Source organism: Sciurus carolinensis, chromosome 10 (assembly GCF_902686445.1).
Source record: "Sciurus carolinensis chromosome 10, mSciCar1.2, whole genome shotgun sequence".
In the NCBI taxonomy this organism is placed as follows: Eukaryota; Metazoa; Chordata; class Mammalia; order Rodentia; family Sciuridae; genus Sciurus; species Sciurus carolinensis.
Window position 1 is genome coordinate 107,046,716 of NC_062222.1, and position 16,157 is coordinate 107,062,872.

The following is a 16,157-nucleotide window of genomic DNA, read 5'->3' on the forward strand; positions in this document are numbered from 1 at the left end:
CTCTTTCATAGAGTTTTGAGCACTGTGCAAAAGAATTTCATCCTCTCAACTCCTCGGAGAAAATTATAATTTTATTCTTCAAAGGACAAAACCAGAGATAAGAAAAATAAGATGCAATGCATAGTAGAAACTCAGTCTCTGGTGAGGACAAGTAGGTTGAACAGAGTCTGGCCTGTAGCCTGTGATAGTGAAAGTTTTGGTTTGCTCAATTAAACCAGCTTGAGTCTTTTGGGTGAGAGATGTGATCTAAACAAGTGTCACCTTCCGGATGATGTTTCTTATCTGTAGTTGCAAATATAATGTTATTTTGAGTTTTCGTGTCTACTATTCTTAAATTGCCTTACCTAATTTTGTTTGGTCATTTAATAGTTCTCCAGTGCTTTAAATTACTCTGAATTTAAAAGGTTATGCTAATAAAAAAGTTTCATTTAAAATAAAATGCTGACTTTAAAAATTTTTTTAAAAATTATTATTATTTTTATTTAGTTTTTAATTTTTACAGACTGCATTTTGATTCATTGTACACAAATGGGGTACATAATTTCATTTCTATGGTTGTACAAAATGTAGATTCATACCATTTGTATAATCATATATGTACATAGGGTAATGATGTCTGTCTCATTCCACCATTTTTAAACTAAAAAATAGATCCTTTTATGTATATTATCAATGATGGAAAGTCAAGCTCTGAGAGCACCAGTTTTTTTTTTTGTTTGTTTGTTTGTTTGTTTGTTTTTATCCAAAATGTAGTAAGTCTACTGAAATCCTAAACAAATTGGGTGTTGGGGGGGAGGAGTATTTTTAAAGACTGATTTATTTTTCCATACTATTGGACACTAATAATGTGAAGTTAAGAAAAAGTAATTTCTTCCTCATAAATTCAATTGAAGTTCATTGTTTTGGATTGAATTGTGTCTTCCTAATTCCTATGTTGAAATCCTGACTCCTAGCACCTCAGAATGTGACCTTATTTGGAAATAGGGTTGTTGCAGGTATAACTGGTGAAGATGAAGTCATACAAGAGTAGGGGCCAATATGAAAGGGGTTAAGTCTGCACATAGACATGCACACAGGGAGAAGAGCATGGGAAGACAGAGGCAGAGACTAGGATGATGTGTTTACATGCCAAGGAACATCAAGGCTGCCAGAAGCCAGAAGAAGCTAGAAGGGTGGAACCCTAAAGATTCTCCCTCACAACCACCAGAAGGAATTAGCCCTGCCAACTCCTTGATTTTGGACTTCTAGCCACTAGGGCTGTGAAATAGTTAATTTCTATTGTGTAAGTCCCCCAGTTTGTGTTACTTTGTAATGGCAGCTCTGGCAAATGAATATACCAAAGTAGAAAGAAGTGATCATTATCATAACCTACTTATTTTTAAAAATGGGTTCATTCATAACAGAATTACACCAAAGAGGGAAAAAAGTCATTCTTACCACCAGTTGCTGGGGAACAGAATTTGGCTTCTTGATGTTGATCTCAATGCTATTGTTATCCTGTTTCACCTCCACTGGGGACCCATGTACTCTAGCCACACCTTCAAACATCTGGGATTTGGTTAGGGTGGGAGCAGGCACCCCTGTGGGGTCCTGTTTCTCCTTTTCCTCCTCATCTCCGTGGACCGTCTCTCCATTCATGCTGATTTTCCCATCTACCTATAAAAGCCATAAAGAATAACAACAACAAAATGCTATTCCCCAACCATAGATGATAACAAAATAATACATTCAAATTGCCTTAAAGAATATCACTGATTAATCACAATCCAAAATAGAATAAGGTCTCAAATGTTTTCATTGGTTCTAGAAGTTAGGGCTTTTATAAATGCCATTTCTCCCCCCACCTCCCCACTGCCACGACAGTACTGGGGATTGAAACCAGGAATACTTTACCACAGAGCTATACTACCGATCCTTTTTATTTTTTATTTTGAGATAGGATCTTGCTAACTTGTTGAGGTTGGCTTTGAACATGTGATCCTCCTGCCTCAGCCTCCCAAGTTGCTGGGATAACAAGTGTGTACCACAGCACCTGGTTAAATGCCATCCTTAAGGGCTTTAAAAAAGGTTGTCAGCCTTCTTAGGTCACTTTACTATTAGATTACATTTATGTGCCCCTGAGTTATGGTGTGTTTTTATTTTAAAGTGTAGAAAACCAAGGAATCTTACCATAAACACATTCCACCTATTTGGGTTCTAGTAATTTTTCATTAAGTTCTCCATGCTATTCATAATTTAGACTTTTTTTTTCTGGTTAGGATATAAATTAGGTGAAACCTTGCTCAGATAAGGAATATTCTACAGGTTTTCGTGGTGGTAGAGGAGGGAATGGGTACTTTTTCTAAAGCTATTGTTGGAGGGCAAGGGATCTGAAACGACATCATATTGCAATACATCCCTTCTACAGTTGATTTTACAATCCCAATTTTTGCAAGAAAAAAAAAACATGAATGTTAAAGTCTTTCTGTTTTACACTCACATCTTAAGAAGACATTGAGAGCAAGACACAAAGAGCAGAGAGGGTGGTTAGCCTGGCTTATCAAAAGACATCTCTATTTTGAGGTTTGAGGCAGACTGAACAGTGATTATGAGTAAGCTCTGAAGTCAGATGACTTATGAGGGAATCCTGACTCTACCTCTCAGCAGCCACGGACTCTCTAGCAAGTCTCTTATCCTCTGTGCTCAATGGAAAATTGAACATAGCAGTATTTCATTTGTAGTGTTGTTATGGAGATTATTTTCTTAGGGGGAGAGGTTAATATGGGAACAGTTTAGAACAGTACCTGACACATTTTAAGAACTTAAATATTAGCCATTATTGTTACTAGGTCTTCTAAAATCTTAAAAAGAAGATAACAGGAGTCCAGATATTAGTTGTAGTTTATTTACCTTACGCCACTGGCTTTCATACTCTATTATCTGTTACTCATAAAAAAAAAAAAAAAGAAATTTAAATCACAACCCAGCACATACCCATAAACATGGAAACAGAAGTTTTCCCCCAAAATATTTACTTATATTAGCATAGTGTGATCACTATGCTAATTTTTGTAATGTATTTTATTCCACTTCATTTTAAAAATGCTGATTCCAGGCCACTAACTTGACATAAAACCTAGCAACAGGTAGCAACTCTAAATTTGAAAAACGATGGCTTAAACTATTTTACTTGATCTTCCTTTGCTATTTTTTTTTAAATGGAATGCAGATTTTAATTTTATTATTTTATTTTATTTATTGATTTTTTAAGACAGGAGTTTCACTATGTTGACCAGACTGGCCCTGAACTCTTGGGCTCAAGTGATCCTCCTGCCTCAGCCTCCTGAGTAGCTGGGACCACAGTGTACACCACCAGGCTGGGTTCTTTATTTTGGGGAAACAACTGATCTGTAGTCTGTCTCCTCCTCCCTGAGAAGATCACTCCCCCAACACACACTTCCCTTGGCTTCCCTCCTGACATTTCCTAGTAAGAACTGTCCTGTGTACACATTACCTTTGGCCACAGTTGCCATCCACCCGTCAGTGATGGAACTGTAGGCTATCAATAGGGGTGATAGTCATCAAGGCCAATGATGAGTCCAGGGGACAGTTACCAGTGAGGGGTCAAGAGTGAACATCAGTTCTAAGACCTCTACTCAGGTTCACAATGCACCCCTCCCCGATGCTACCTGAGGACTCTGTACTGTCTAGCCCAGTGGTGAAGGACAGGGTCTATTCAGAGCTCTAGTAGTGCCATAAAGTCATCTATTATCACTTTCCTGTTTAAATGAACACATTTAAATGAACATATTTAAAGGAAGGGAAATGAACATCTAAATGACATGTGACACCACAGATACCCAGTTAAATGAATGTATTCCCTACCTCCATTGTGGCCGCCTTAGGATAAAAGATTCCTTCATGGAATGTTATAGACCATTGCCATGGGCCCCGGTGAAGGAAAGCACTCCAATACTCAGGTGGACCACTGCACATGTGTGCCAGCAAGCGTAATGTGTGTGCATGAGTCTGCATGAGTCATAGCTCATCTTATCAGAAAAATGTATTTCTTTATTCACTAAACACTTGCTGAGTGCCCACCATGGCCTGGGCACCAATGCCAGGCTCTCAGGATAAAGCTATGAATAACGAAGACACAGCCCCCACCCCCTTTGAAAGGAATGAACATCTCAATTTGATCCAGACGAGACATCTGGGGCATTTTCCTTTTGTTCTAGCAAAACCTAAGGCACAAATTTTTAAGATTCAGAGTTACTTAAGCAAAGTAAGAAATATCTCTTGGACATTCAATGAGGAAGACACAGGGCATTACATGGTTCAGTGAGTTGAGTTCCACCAACCTCTCTACCGTCATAATGGTCAATCTCCTAGCGATGAATTCTACCTTTGTCTTCTATTACAAACTCACTGGTGTAAAAGGACAAGGGGAACTGACTTTTCTTTGAAGTCAAAAGAACTTAAAACAAAAGACGAGTGCTTCCTCATGATATGAGGGAAAACATTAGAGTCTGAAGAGGTGAAAAGATGTATGGTTGTCATAGGTTCTTTTGTTCTGGAAGACTATTTTATACATTCATTGTAAAACGATCTAGTTTCTTTCCACTCAAGGAAAAAAACTGTCTCATTTGAGGACCAAGTAGATCTCACCTTCCCATGTGTTCCTTGTATTTTTTTTTTTTCCAATTGTAGCATCTTTTTGAACATGATTTCAATTTCTTCCTAAAGGGGATGTAGGTGCATATGTTTCCATTTAAACCAAAAACAATTAAAATGTTGAGGAGTCTACTATACCTCTAGGTAGCTGGAGATACTAGATTGTTAATAAATTAGGATTTGTTTCCACGACTCTACAGAGATCATACCATTAAATCAAACAAGAAAATAGACCTTGCTCATGGAGGTGACTCAATGTCAATCTCATTGAATTTCACTGATACTAACCTTGGTAAATAAGAAGAACATCTGTCCCTTAAGTATATGCCAACCAAATCCCCTGAGACCCACACATGAACAATTATAAATATTAACACACTTGGCTTTTGTTTGATAAAAACAATTGCACTTTCTTGAGTTAGGATGCTCATCTCCATTGACTACCTAGTGTTTAGTTTTGGTTCTACTCTTAAGTAACTCATCCTACCTTAAAGGTCTTCAGAACCTCCTGAGAGTTTTTGGGCTGGGAGTAAGGCTTGGGTGTCAGCATAGGCACTGCTTTGGGGGTGACAGTTTTGCTTGGAGACCCACTGCCAGCTGACATGCTGGTGTCCAGAACACTGGCACGAGCAACGGTGGTTTCAACAGTGGCAGTGAATTTGGGTGGAGGCAGTGACTGTTGCCGTAGGTATTTCATAGGGTTTGGGTCATTCGGGAAGGATGAGAAGTTTGGCTCTGTTGAATGGCTTCTTTCCAGAATTTTTGGCATCTCCAAGCGTTCGAGAACAGCCTCACTGATGGTGAACCGCTCGATGTACTGCTGAAGGATTCCCTCTGCCTCTTCCTGGGACCGCGCGTTCTTATATGCCTCATGCAACTCCCTCTCTCTCCGCTCTCTGGAGAATGGGCAGGGCCGGGTGGAACAAGAAAGGCAACAGTCAGGACACTTGCAAAGAAGACCTTGGGGGGAACCAAAGTAGAGTAAAACCAAGAGTATAAACTTGTTAGAACTGAAAGTGTTAGAACTTTCATAATCAACGAACATGTTTTAGCAAAAGCACATCTAGATAATAATGTACATTTAAAAATATCAACAGAAAGAACCCACTTTTCTTGAACAATTTCTCTGTAGGTTTTGATGCTTTTCCTTCGTTCACTTGTCCCATCTTCTCCCGCCAGTAACTTCTCCATTTTTTTCCTTTCTTCTTCTTTCTTGATTAAGTCCTGAGAGGCACTTCTTCTACGACTCTTCCAACGAGCCAGGTCCTGGGGGGAGAGAGATATTGCTCTTCTGTAGCTAGCACAGAATTTCATTTCTACAATTCAGAGTTTAGTGAACACTGAGGCCAGACCCTGCTAGGCGAGGCCAGCCCCACATCCTCCAGTGTAAGTCTGCTAGGAACCAGGATGCTTCAAAGACAGGAAATATTCAGACATTATCTATACGATCCAAAGCAGGACAGCACATTTATTTAAACATGTCAGTGTGAAATATGCAATCGTATTTCATGTCACTTGCCACAGAGAATGCCTTATCAGATAACTGACAAACTTCATCTCTTCCTATTTACAATCTCTGCCTTATGAATAGATTTCTGACCATTAAATGGTAGAGACCAATTTACACAATTTCTTAATGGAAGGAAGTAAAGGCAGAAAAAAATTGGTTTTGGAGTCTTACAGCTCTGGTGACTCTATATGTATTAATTCATGGATCCTTAGAACAACCTCACCACAAATTCTACAGATACAGAGCATAATGAAGAGTGAGGAGTCTGGGGTCAGACAGATGGGATTGGGGCTATGGGAGATAATCCAGCTCTAGCTCTTCTGAATCTTGGGCATATAACTGTTTCCTTATCTCTAAAATGGGGGTAAGGGCACCTTAGCTTACAAGTCTATAGGGTTAAATGTGATAATACATGTAAGGCAACTAGGCACATAGTAAAGGCTCAATGTATTTGCAGACTCAGTTGTTACTACATTTCATCAACTTTGGGGAAGTTAATCACTTTGACTAATGGCAGTCATTTGCCACAGCTATCTTAGAGTGCTGCGTGGGAATTGAACAAAATGATCCACTCTCCCTCCTCTCATCCCTAACTTCAAACCATTTGCTGGCTTTGGTTCTTTGCTCTCAGCACGTAATCAATCTTAAAACGCTCTCAGCCTCTCCCACCTCCCTTCCCTGATTAGAATCCTGGCTCCTCCATTCACTAGCTGTGTGACTTTGGGCCAAGTGAGTTAGCAGGGTTGGGCTTCTCTGTGGAAGGGGGAATGATAATAGTTGCTAGTGCATCGAGTTCCTAAAAGGACTGAATGGTTATCACACGTGAAGCCCTTAGAACCCTGCCTGCTGCTGGTACACTTCCAAAGTTGGCAGTTCCTGCTGTTGCCATCCTCCGCCTCCTTCTCCAAGACAGAATCTCAAAAGACAGCGCATCCTCAATCCTGCATCCCATTCCAGTTGCCCACTTGCCACTCTCTCCTTTCTGACCAAGCTTTTGGCCAGGGCACCTGTGACTACGTGTCCGTTGTCATTCACTGGGCACTCTTCACTTAGCTATTTACCCTTCCTTTAATCCTCACGCTTACCGAGTCGCCCTTCGCAATCCTCTTGGGGCTCCCCTTCCCAGCAGGGCTTCCACGTCCAAGGCTACCCACCCCGCTGGATTTTCTGCAGCGAGTAGCCTCCCCGCTGCCTGCCCGCACGCACGGCCTTGGCCGAAACTCACATCTTGCCATTTGTCGTCCTCTTCCCTCAGCTGGTTATTTATCAGCTGCAGCTGCTCCTGGCGGGCCCTGCTGTGCGGCAGCACCGCGGCCTCCTCCTCACACCGCATGTCAAACATACTCGTGCTCCTGAGTGCCGAGACAGCAAAAACAAAACCCAGCGCGATCAGCGCCCGTCCCTGCTCCGCAGCGCTGCCGCTCGTCGCCGCGTGGGGGCGCTACCGCCCCGACGCCGCTTCTTTCCCAGCAGCTGCCGGGGATATGCTTGCCACCGCGCCCCCTGCGCAAAAGCCAAAATGGGACCGTCTTTGTCTTCAGTGATGGCACTGAATTAGGTCATTTGACATGTAAGTGCCAACGAAGAGCTCGAAAAAGGCATTTGAAGCTCTGGGCTCCTCTCATTTGCAAATATATTTTAAAATAAAACGAGAATATAAGGTGGGGAGAATTTGTGGGAAGGAGTGCAGTGTGCCACGGAGTGGAGCTGTATTGCAGTAAATGCTGCTTTTTGTAAAGAGCTGGCTTAAATGCTTCCTATGTGGATGAAGGCACTTTCTTCAAAGGCAGTTTCTTCATTAAAAAAATAAAATCAGGTGCCTCAAGTTTAAGACACCCACTTTTTCCTATTTTATTTTAGATGCATTCCACAATCACAAAGTGATGTGTGTATTTGATGTGTTTATTTCTTTTTATTTTCTGTAAAATGGTAATTGGTACTGCTGTTGAAGGCATCTTAGAATCAAGAAAGGAAGGTATTTTATGATCAGATTAAGGAATATATAAATCATTATATACTTCGTATCCTAATATACTCAGAATCGTTTTATTTTTGTTAGGATACCTCTGATTTTACTTTTATTTTATTTAAGTTTTTTGTAGTAGTAGGGATTAGACCCAGGGGTGCTTTACCACTGAGCTACATCCCCAACCCTTTTTTATTTTTTGAGACAGGATCTTGCTAAATTGCTCAGGCTAGCCTCAAACTTGTGATCCTCCCGCTTCCACCTTCTGAGTAACTGGGATTATAGACATACATCACCATGCGTGGCTGAATTTATGCTTTTAAAAGAAAAAGGCTAGGGAAAATAATTTTTAAAAATCCCTTAGTTTGTGTGATACAATTAATATGTTCTATAGGAGCTTATTAAATGCTGGGCAAGACCAGAGGGCCTTTTCTCTGATGATCATGTAAACCTCTGTTACAGCAAAAGCTGAAGCAGCAAGAAGAACACAGAAATAGCAACCAATGCAGAATCCTCCTCTTTTTTTTTTTTTTCCTTTCAAAGAAATCACTAGCTCTGGGAAAGTCTAAAAATCAAGAAATGGAGGGTCCTTAAAAGTTCACCGTTAACTACTAGGTACAGAAGACGGTTAGTCCATTTTTGAAGCCAGCTGAACATACGGAAAAAGAAAAGCCATGCACTTAGACACCAGCTAATTCCAGACATCAGCAGTGATGTCCCAAATCATTACCCTGCAGCCATTCAAGCTTCGGGATGCAATGAGATCCTCAACAGGCAGCTGGCTAAAGGGAGAAGGCAATTCCAAAGCAACAGCACCCCCCACCCCCATTTCAGTCCACTCAAAATGAAGCTGCAAGAACGGTCAGTACTCTCCCCTTTCTCCATGTGGGGACAATTTAGGTCTGACCCAAGCGGACTAAATCTGAAGACAGTCCTTGTAATCTGTCTTTCCCCAGAGTATTCTAGTAATCCAATTGCACAGAAGGACTTTTATTCGAGGCTTCCATGAGCGTGGAGATGACAAGGCATGGGATGAAGCTGCTACCACTGACTGTGGGTAGTGTTGATTCTGGTGGCTGAGTCTTCCAGAAGAATAAAATCTAGTCCTCCAAAGAGAAGTATGGCTGTGATTTTTATTTTCCTATTTCAGACTATTTATTAATATTGTTTAATAAAGATTTAGAAACGGACAGGAGTCAGGTATAAAGTCTAACACGTTTCCTTTTAAACTTCATTATCAAAATTCCCTTAAGCAGGCCTTCTAGAAAGAGACTGAAATTCACTGAAATTCCTTTCACAATTAAAAGGAAAAAAACAAAAACCCTTACCTTCACAATATCCAATCCAGTCAGTTATCTCTTAAGTTATGATCTTTGCTAAAATCTTAGAAGACATAAAGATCCCTCTGTCAGGTTCCTCTTATAATCCATGGAGTAACTAACAGATAGAGGGAGAGAGAGGAGGCCCCTTCTTTCAACTTTGTCACCTCTAATTTCTTTTCCTTCTTTTTTTTTTGCCACCTCTAATTTCTAAAGGGAAGAATTTTGGTTTTGGCCACAATGGGTGGCCAGAGAGCCAGGTCTTCTTCTAGTACCCTGGGAAGAAAATGGCAGCCTTCTCCACGATCTGGGATTTGTCTCTCTCACTCAAAGGGAATTGAGAAAATGGGAGTGGGCCTTTAAAAATTGCCTTCCTCTGGCCTGAGCATCCTTCTCTGGTCACACATTGAAGCTCCAACTACCTTAGCCCAAATGTGCCCAAAGCTGGTGACTTAAATAAAAAGAGAAACCCTGGTTTACTCTCTCCTATACCAGGAAGTCTTTAAAAAAAAAAAAATCAACAAGTTAGCAAAAACTAAATAAATAACAAAACTATGTGTAATATCTTCATATCATTTCAATTTTAAAAAAAAAGGAACTAAGAAAGTTGAGATTTGGCAATATTAGATAGAAAATGGACCGAGTCACCATTTAGAAAATATCCCCTAGTTCAGAGATTGGACTTGGCCTCCCAAATGAAGAAGTGCCTGTCTGGGGAAGGTCTAGGGGTGGGGGTGGTAGGGGACCCTGGGGAGACCAGTTTCCAGAATATTAATGTGACTTGGACTAAACCTGTGTTTCTTGACCACCAAAACCTATGCCCTTGGGCTGTTGGGTCAAAGGTCTCCCTGCAGAGCTCAGGATTTTTTCTTGGGGGTGGGTTGGCATTTTTGAGGATGAGATCAAATTTCCACAAGAGAAACCTGTAAATTGTTTCCGGGCGGAGTCTAAGGTAAGAGAATTGGCCCCGGACTCTCCCAAGGTACAGACTTCCTTGGAAGGGAGAGTGTTGGGAGAGAAGAACGTGCAAGTGAGGAGACGGGCAAGAAGGTGAAATTAAATCTACAGAAACATTCTTGGCTGTACAGGAGGCAGAAATTTCTCCCTTTGCCTGTGTGGTAGATCAGCCCCTGACCCATATTCTCCTTCAAGGGCACATCTTTTTTTGTTTGGGCTGTATTTTAAGAATGTGTCAATTATTAATAAATATAGTCTGTGCTGATAATTGCTTTTAAAGATTTTGGAAGAGGGAGGGAATAAACTAAAAATAACATATATTTCTATTTAAAAAGTTAACTCCTGAAGTCAGTTTTTCTTTCTCTATACAGCTTCTTATAAGTTGTATCTACTCCAAGCAGGGAATTTGGCACTTTGGCTATTCCTAGGTAAGGCCTCTGGGGAAGAAGTTCCTTTAACTCTTCTTGGTCCATGGGGTTGGTTTTACAAACTTAGAGGCCCCATCCACACCCCTAAAAACTATTAACTTTTTTCTATGGGTGAGGTTTCATGTTCAGGTACAGAGAGAATCCAAAAGCTCTTGAATGAAGCTTCCTTTCTTTTACCTAATAGGGCTTCCCAGAGATCTATTTTAAGCAAATTGCATGAGAGCTTTGCATCAATGAAGAAAAAAATCTATTCTATCAAAATGTTTTTGCTCACCAAATGTCAAAGTAGTATTTTGCCTATCAATCTTGTATAATCCTCCTTTCAATGAATGTTAAATATTGCCACTGTAGGTTTTAAAAGTAATAACCAGGGCTCAGTTTTACAGACTGCTTAACTCCATGCAGTCAGTAAAGCTTAGGCTGAATCTGGTTTTGAGATATGTCAAAACCAAATTTCTGAATGTCAGGTAACTAGACAGGGCATAGATGGGCTATTGGAAACTTGGCAATGGAGTCTGAGGGTTTAGGGCTAAGCAAGCATCTGAACACAAACATGGAAAAAGCACACTGAAAACTCTCTCTCCCTCTCTGTCTCTGTCTCTGTCTCTTTTTTAATTTCATTGTCATCAGTGGAAATGATATTTGTGCATTCTACATCCTTATTCAAATGCCTTACTCTTTGATTTGAAACTAAGGCTCAGACAAGGGAGGACAGATAGAAAGAAGGCTGGTGTTCACTCTTCCAATGGCCCGACCTGTCACTATGCCACACAATGCCTCTTGTGGGGAGGAGGGAGGTTAGGGTCAGTAGACTACTGATGATAGAATTAGATGTCAATCATGTTTCTTAAGAAATGAATTACTCAAATATGAAAAGGCTGGTATTCTGCAAAGAAAACATTCGTCTTGTTTATTGGTCACAGAATGATCTGTATCTGGGAAAGCCATTTTTGAAACAGAGTGAATGTGGTCACAAATGGGAGGATGTGGATTCTTGTCAAATTTGAATAGAAGGTGTGGAATGGAGACTGGATCTCCCAGAAGAGTGAAAAACCCGTAGCAGGGAGAGGAAGCCCAAGTCATGTTTTACGTCCTTGACCCCTTGCTATGCCACGGAACTTGAACAAAACCCCAATGTTTTGGTCTCAAGCATCCCACAGTTTATATGACTCCAACCTGGGAGGAACTTGGACTTCTGAATCTATAATTAGTGGTTTAAGATTTGTTTTCTTAGTTTGAAAAAATGTGACTGCAGGAATGACTACTTCATTGTTAACTCTAAGCTCCAACATATTGAAAATTAAACGTGAAAACTCAGAAGACTTTCAGTAATTCCGTGGTTCAGAAGGGGTACCCAACTAACGAGAACGACTTTAACATGCCCAGTCTATGAAAAGCAAATGTTAAGTTTCAAGCAGCAGCTGCATATTAGAATCATGCTTAAATTGCTTTCTCATTCATCTTTCCTGCCCAGAACATATGTTCTGCATTCCAACGTCAAGTGCTTTGCTGCACGAGTGAGTTAACTATTCAGTCTATGGTGGTATCATCAGTTGCATTTCAATTAGTGGTAAGTACTGGAAGCATGCAGTTTAGGCTAGCAATTAATGTAATCCTACGAACAAGACCACTTACTCTGCGTCATCTGACACAGGAGTTCTCGGACCGTATCTACAAGACCAAATACAAAATTAGAGGACTGGCGAGACAGAAAGTTAATGCTGAAACCAAGCTGAAAATAAAACTGCTGGGGAAATACATATGTGTCAAACCTTTTTCGCTGATCATACTGGAAGAGAAGTGTCGTTATACAATTAGCAATATTCATTTACTGTGGAAAACCAAAGAGAAGTCTCGATGCTTCTACGGAATGCAAAATTTGTACTACAACCCAGAGAAGAATTGAAAATAATCCCATGCTACACACAAAGAAAGGATCTGTTCAATATAAACATAAAGAGGCTTAGGTGTAACACACAGTGTTTAGAGAAGGCAGATTAAAAACACAGACAAACATGTATTGCGGTCATTCACAGTCAAACTGTTCATGCTTTTATGTTTGGCAGTAATGGGCCGTAATGGACACCCAATGTACAAGCACACCCTTACTGACCCTGTTCCTGATGTGTTAATGCATTTGCACAAGTGACATCAAAGAGCGTTTCTGCAGTTTTCTGAAAGCAAACCAGAACTCCAACCAGAACCCCAATCAGTGCCTTCCGCATGCATTAGACTAAAACCACAATTCCTAGAAAACCGGTAGCTTTAATCAAAACCAGACTTGGATGATATTCTGTAACTGGAAAAACTGAAGTTTCCCCCAATCTTTTATATTCTTCTGATAATTCAGATCTACAAAGTTGTACCCTCTGTGACAGTCATTTAAAGTCTAAATGTATTTCACAAAGCAAAGAAAAAGATCAAGTTAGACAATTAGAACATGGCAAGGCATATTTTAAACACATTTTTGAAAAAGTGGCTCCCACAAATGATGATTCCTTTAGCAAAGGTGAATTTTAAGGAACAGTACTTACCTATACTCTGAAAGCCTGCTCACTTCTGCATTCTGATGGTGGACAAAGAATTTTTGCAGTAAAGAAAATATGTCCTGTTTCTATGTTTATGATCAATTACATTTTGGTGTTGTCAGAAAAAAAAATTACCTGGTTCCATAACAGCTTGCAGGAAAAACATGATTTCTAAAGGTTTCTTCCTCTAATATTAGGTAAAATAACCTGGAATGCGTGGGACACATAAATATACCTTTTTCTCTTAAACTTTTACCATTCTAGAACAGTCTGCAATGGATAATTATTTCATTCACAGTGGAGGCCATCAAAAGAGCACAAAACCCCAAATCTCTGTTGAAATGGCCAACAGCAAGACAAGGAAAGGGTTTGTGAATGTTTTGCTTCTGGTGGTGTAAGACTCATATTCCCTTTTCTCCAGGGATAGTTTTAGAAGGTGCTAAAGTTTAACCTAACCCTCTGAACACTCCAAAAACACCACTACAGTAAAGCAGGTGGTGCGAGGATCCTTCCACATCAAGAGAAAGTGCCTGAGCACTATGGATTCTAGAGATCGCACAAATGTTTCCCAGTCGATAAGCGGCACTGTTGAAATATGTTTATTCAAATGCAGTGTTTCCTAAATTATCTTTGAAAGAGAGCAGAGAAGCTATTTCTAATGGATGGCTAATGGAGAAATAATCCATTAATAGTTATGTGCTTTGTCCGTTGTCTCTGGATATTTAATGATGAAGAATATACATAAAGGGCATCTACTACACATACAATGATATCAATATCAAACTGAATACACCCATAGATTAGTGTAGAGTGTTTTGTCCTATATGAAGGGACTCAGTTCATACTCCTGGGTTTTGTTCTTTAGGACAACATGCTATGTTGCATGTAGGATGTATCTGAATCTAAATTATTTCTATACAAAATAATTAACAGCATTACAAGGACATCTCTGCCAACAAATAATGATTTACACTAAAATCTAACTTTTGTAGGGGCAGGGGTCTTTCTGTTTAGCTTCCCTGAACACGACTAGAGGCCCTCAATAAGTATTTACTAAATACTTATTGGATGCTGTGGAAATTGAAAAGAACGGCACATTCGGAAGATGACTTTCTTTTATTTCTTTACTGTGCACTTGTGGATTTAAGGAATTTCCTCTCAGACTAATTTATTAGTTTTAAAGGGTCACAGACTTAAGCAGAATTGCCTTTGCTGGGAAGGAAAGACAAGTAGAGCTTGGGCTTCAAAAGATTTTCTCAAATTGTCTTCCAGGAGACCAAAAAGTAAAGCTGGCGACACTAACCCCCCCAAAAAAAAATCACTAATAAGGAGATTTTAAAAATGTGAAGTAGGTGAGTCAATGAGCTATGGGGTACAAACTGGCAATGGTGACAGGTCACAGTTGGCATAACCATCCTACCCACCCCCAAAAGAAGCCAATTAATAAAGTTTAATTTTGAGGGTGGGGTATTTAGGACAAAGGGAATAATCTATGTATCTACAACATTTATGTAACTTTTAACACTAACAAAGTATTTTAGAACCAATAATTAGTGGGTGATATGTTTGTATACTGAAAATTAGCATTATCTTAATTTGAAGTGAGGAGGAAATAGTTTACTGCTCATCTAAGATTATCCTCCAGGGCCCCACCCGGTGTTTTACATGTAGCAATTACTCAATAAATATACATCGCAAGGAAACATTCCCAAGGTGCTTGCTGGTGCAATCACAGGAGTAGGTCACATAGTTCCTGACTATACCTTCCTGCCCTCGAATATAGAGAAGTGAATATAGAGAATCCTTTCAGGATCGCAGTGATGGAAGGATAGCAGAATTCATCAGGTTTCCACTGTCTTCTGTAGTCCCTTGATGACTAGGATACTGATCTTAAAAGTTTGGAATTACTTAACATTGCCCCTGCTGCCTCACTACCCTCTGAACCACTGCCATCACCATCCTTCGAGAAGTGGAACCCACCGCTTCCTGTTTTATGGTGAGCTTGTACTTATGCAAAACACTTTTCACTACTTTACCCTACACTGGTCAGGCAGATCACACTTTTAACAAATACATATTATTCTTATTAAATGGCAAACGAGGATTCAATATATAGGACCTTGAATTCCAGGATTATTATTTCCCTACTCTTCTTTTGGGAGAGGGGTACCAGGGGTTAACTCAGGGGCACTCAACTACTGAGCCACATCCTCAGCTCTATTTTGTATTTTATTTAGAGACAGGGTCTCACTGAATTGCTTAGCACCTTGCTGCTGCTGAGGCTGGCTTTGAATTCGTAATCCTCCTGCCTCAGCCTCCAGAGTCGCTAGGATTATAGGCATGCGCCACTGCACATGGCTTTTACTTTTCTTCTTAAATCAAATCAGAGCATGGGATAGAAATCTTACCTCTAGAATGCAAGGAATGTTTGCTAATGTTAAAAAATTAAATTACAAATTTTATACATAGTATTCATCTTCTCTGGCCTAGAATCAGAATCAAATCAAGTAGGATGGAAAGACCTTCAACCCCTTTACCTTAAAGCTCCTTTGTGAGTAAGAATGAAATAAGAGTTTCCTTTTTATTCTGCCCATAAGATGAAAATCAAGAAGACTGTTTACCAGGTAAAGTCTCTACTCAACTATTCTTTCCACATCTGCACACATGCAAAAAAGAAAAATAATTTTTGGTAGAAGGGGCCAACTTGAATCATTCCACCTCTTCTGGCAATAGCATGTCAGTGGCTTTGATGCACAATAATGCATTATTAACACACTTAAAGCATGTACTAAGGCT

At 40.0% G+C, this 16,157-nt stretch overlaps 1 protein-coding gene across 14 annotated transcripts in view; it reads right to left on the bottom strand.

Annotated features, from left to right (window-relative positions):
- Positions 1-16,157, bottom strand: part of Limch1 (LIM and calponin homology domains 1) — a 319,406-nt gene that overhangs the window by 43,749 nt on the left and 259,500 nt on the right. For 11 of the 14 annotated variants that reach the window (XM_047566848.1, XM_047566850.1, XM_047566851.1 and 8 more), the window contains 5 exons: positions 12,469-12,504; positions 7,389-7,515; positions 5,762-5,919; positions 5,141-5,549; positions 1,438-1,656 (listed from right to left, as the gene is read on the bottom strand). In XM_047566848.1, the coding sequence (XP_047422804.1) occupies positions 1,438-1,656; positions 5,141-5,549; positions 5,762-5,919; positions 7,389-7,515; positions 12,469-12,504 (949 nt within the window). The remainder of the gene's footprint in view (positions 1-1,437; positions 1,657-5,140; positions 5,550-5,761; positions 5,920-7,388; positions 7,516-12,468; positions 12,505-16,157) is intronic. The other 3 variants (XM_047566859.1, XM_047566860.1, XM_047566862.1) reach the window with 1 other exon arrangement.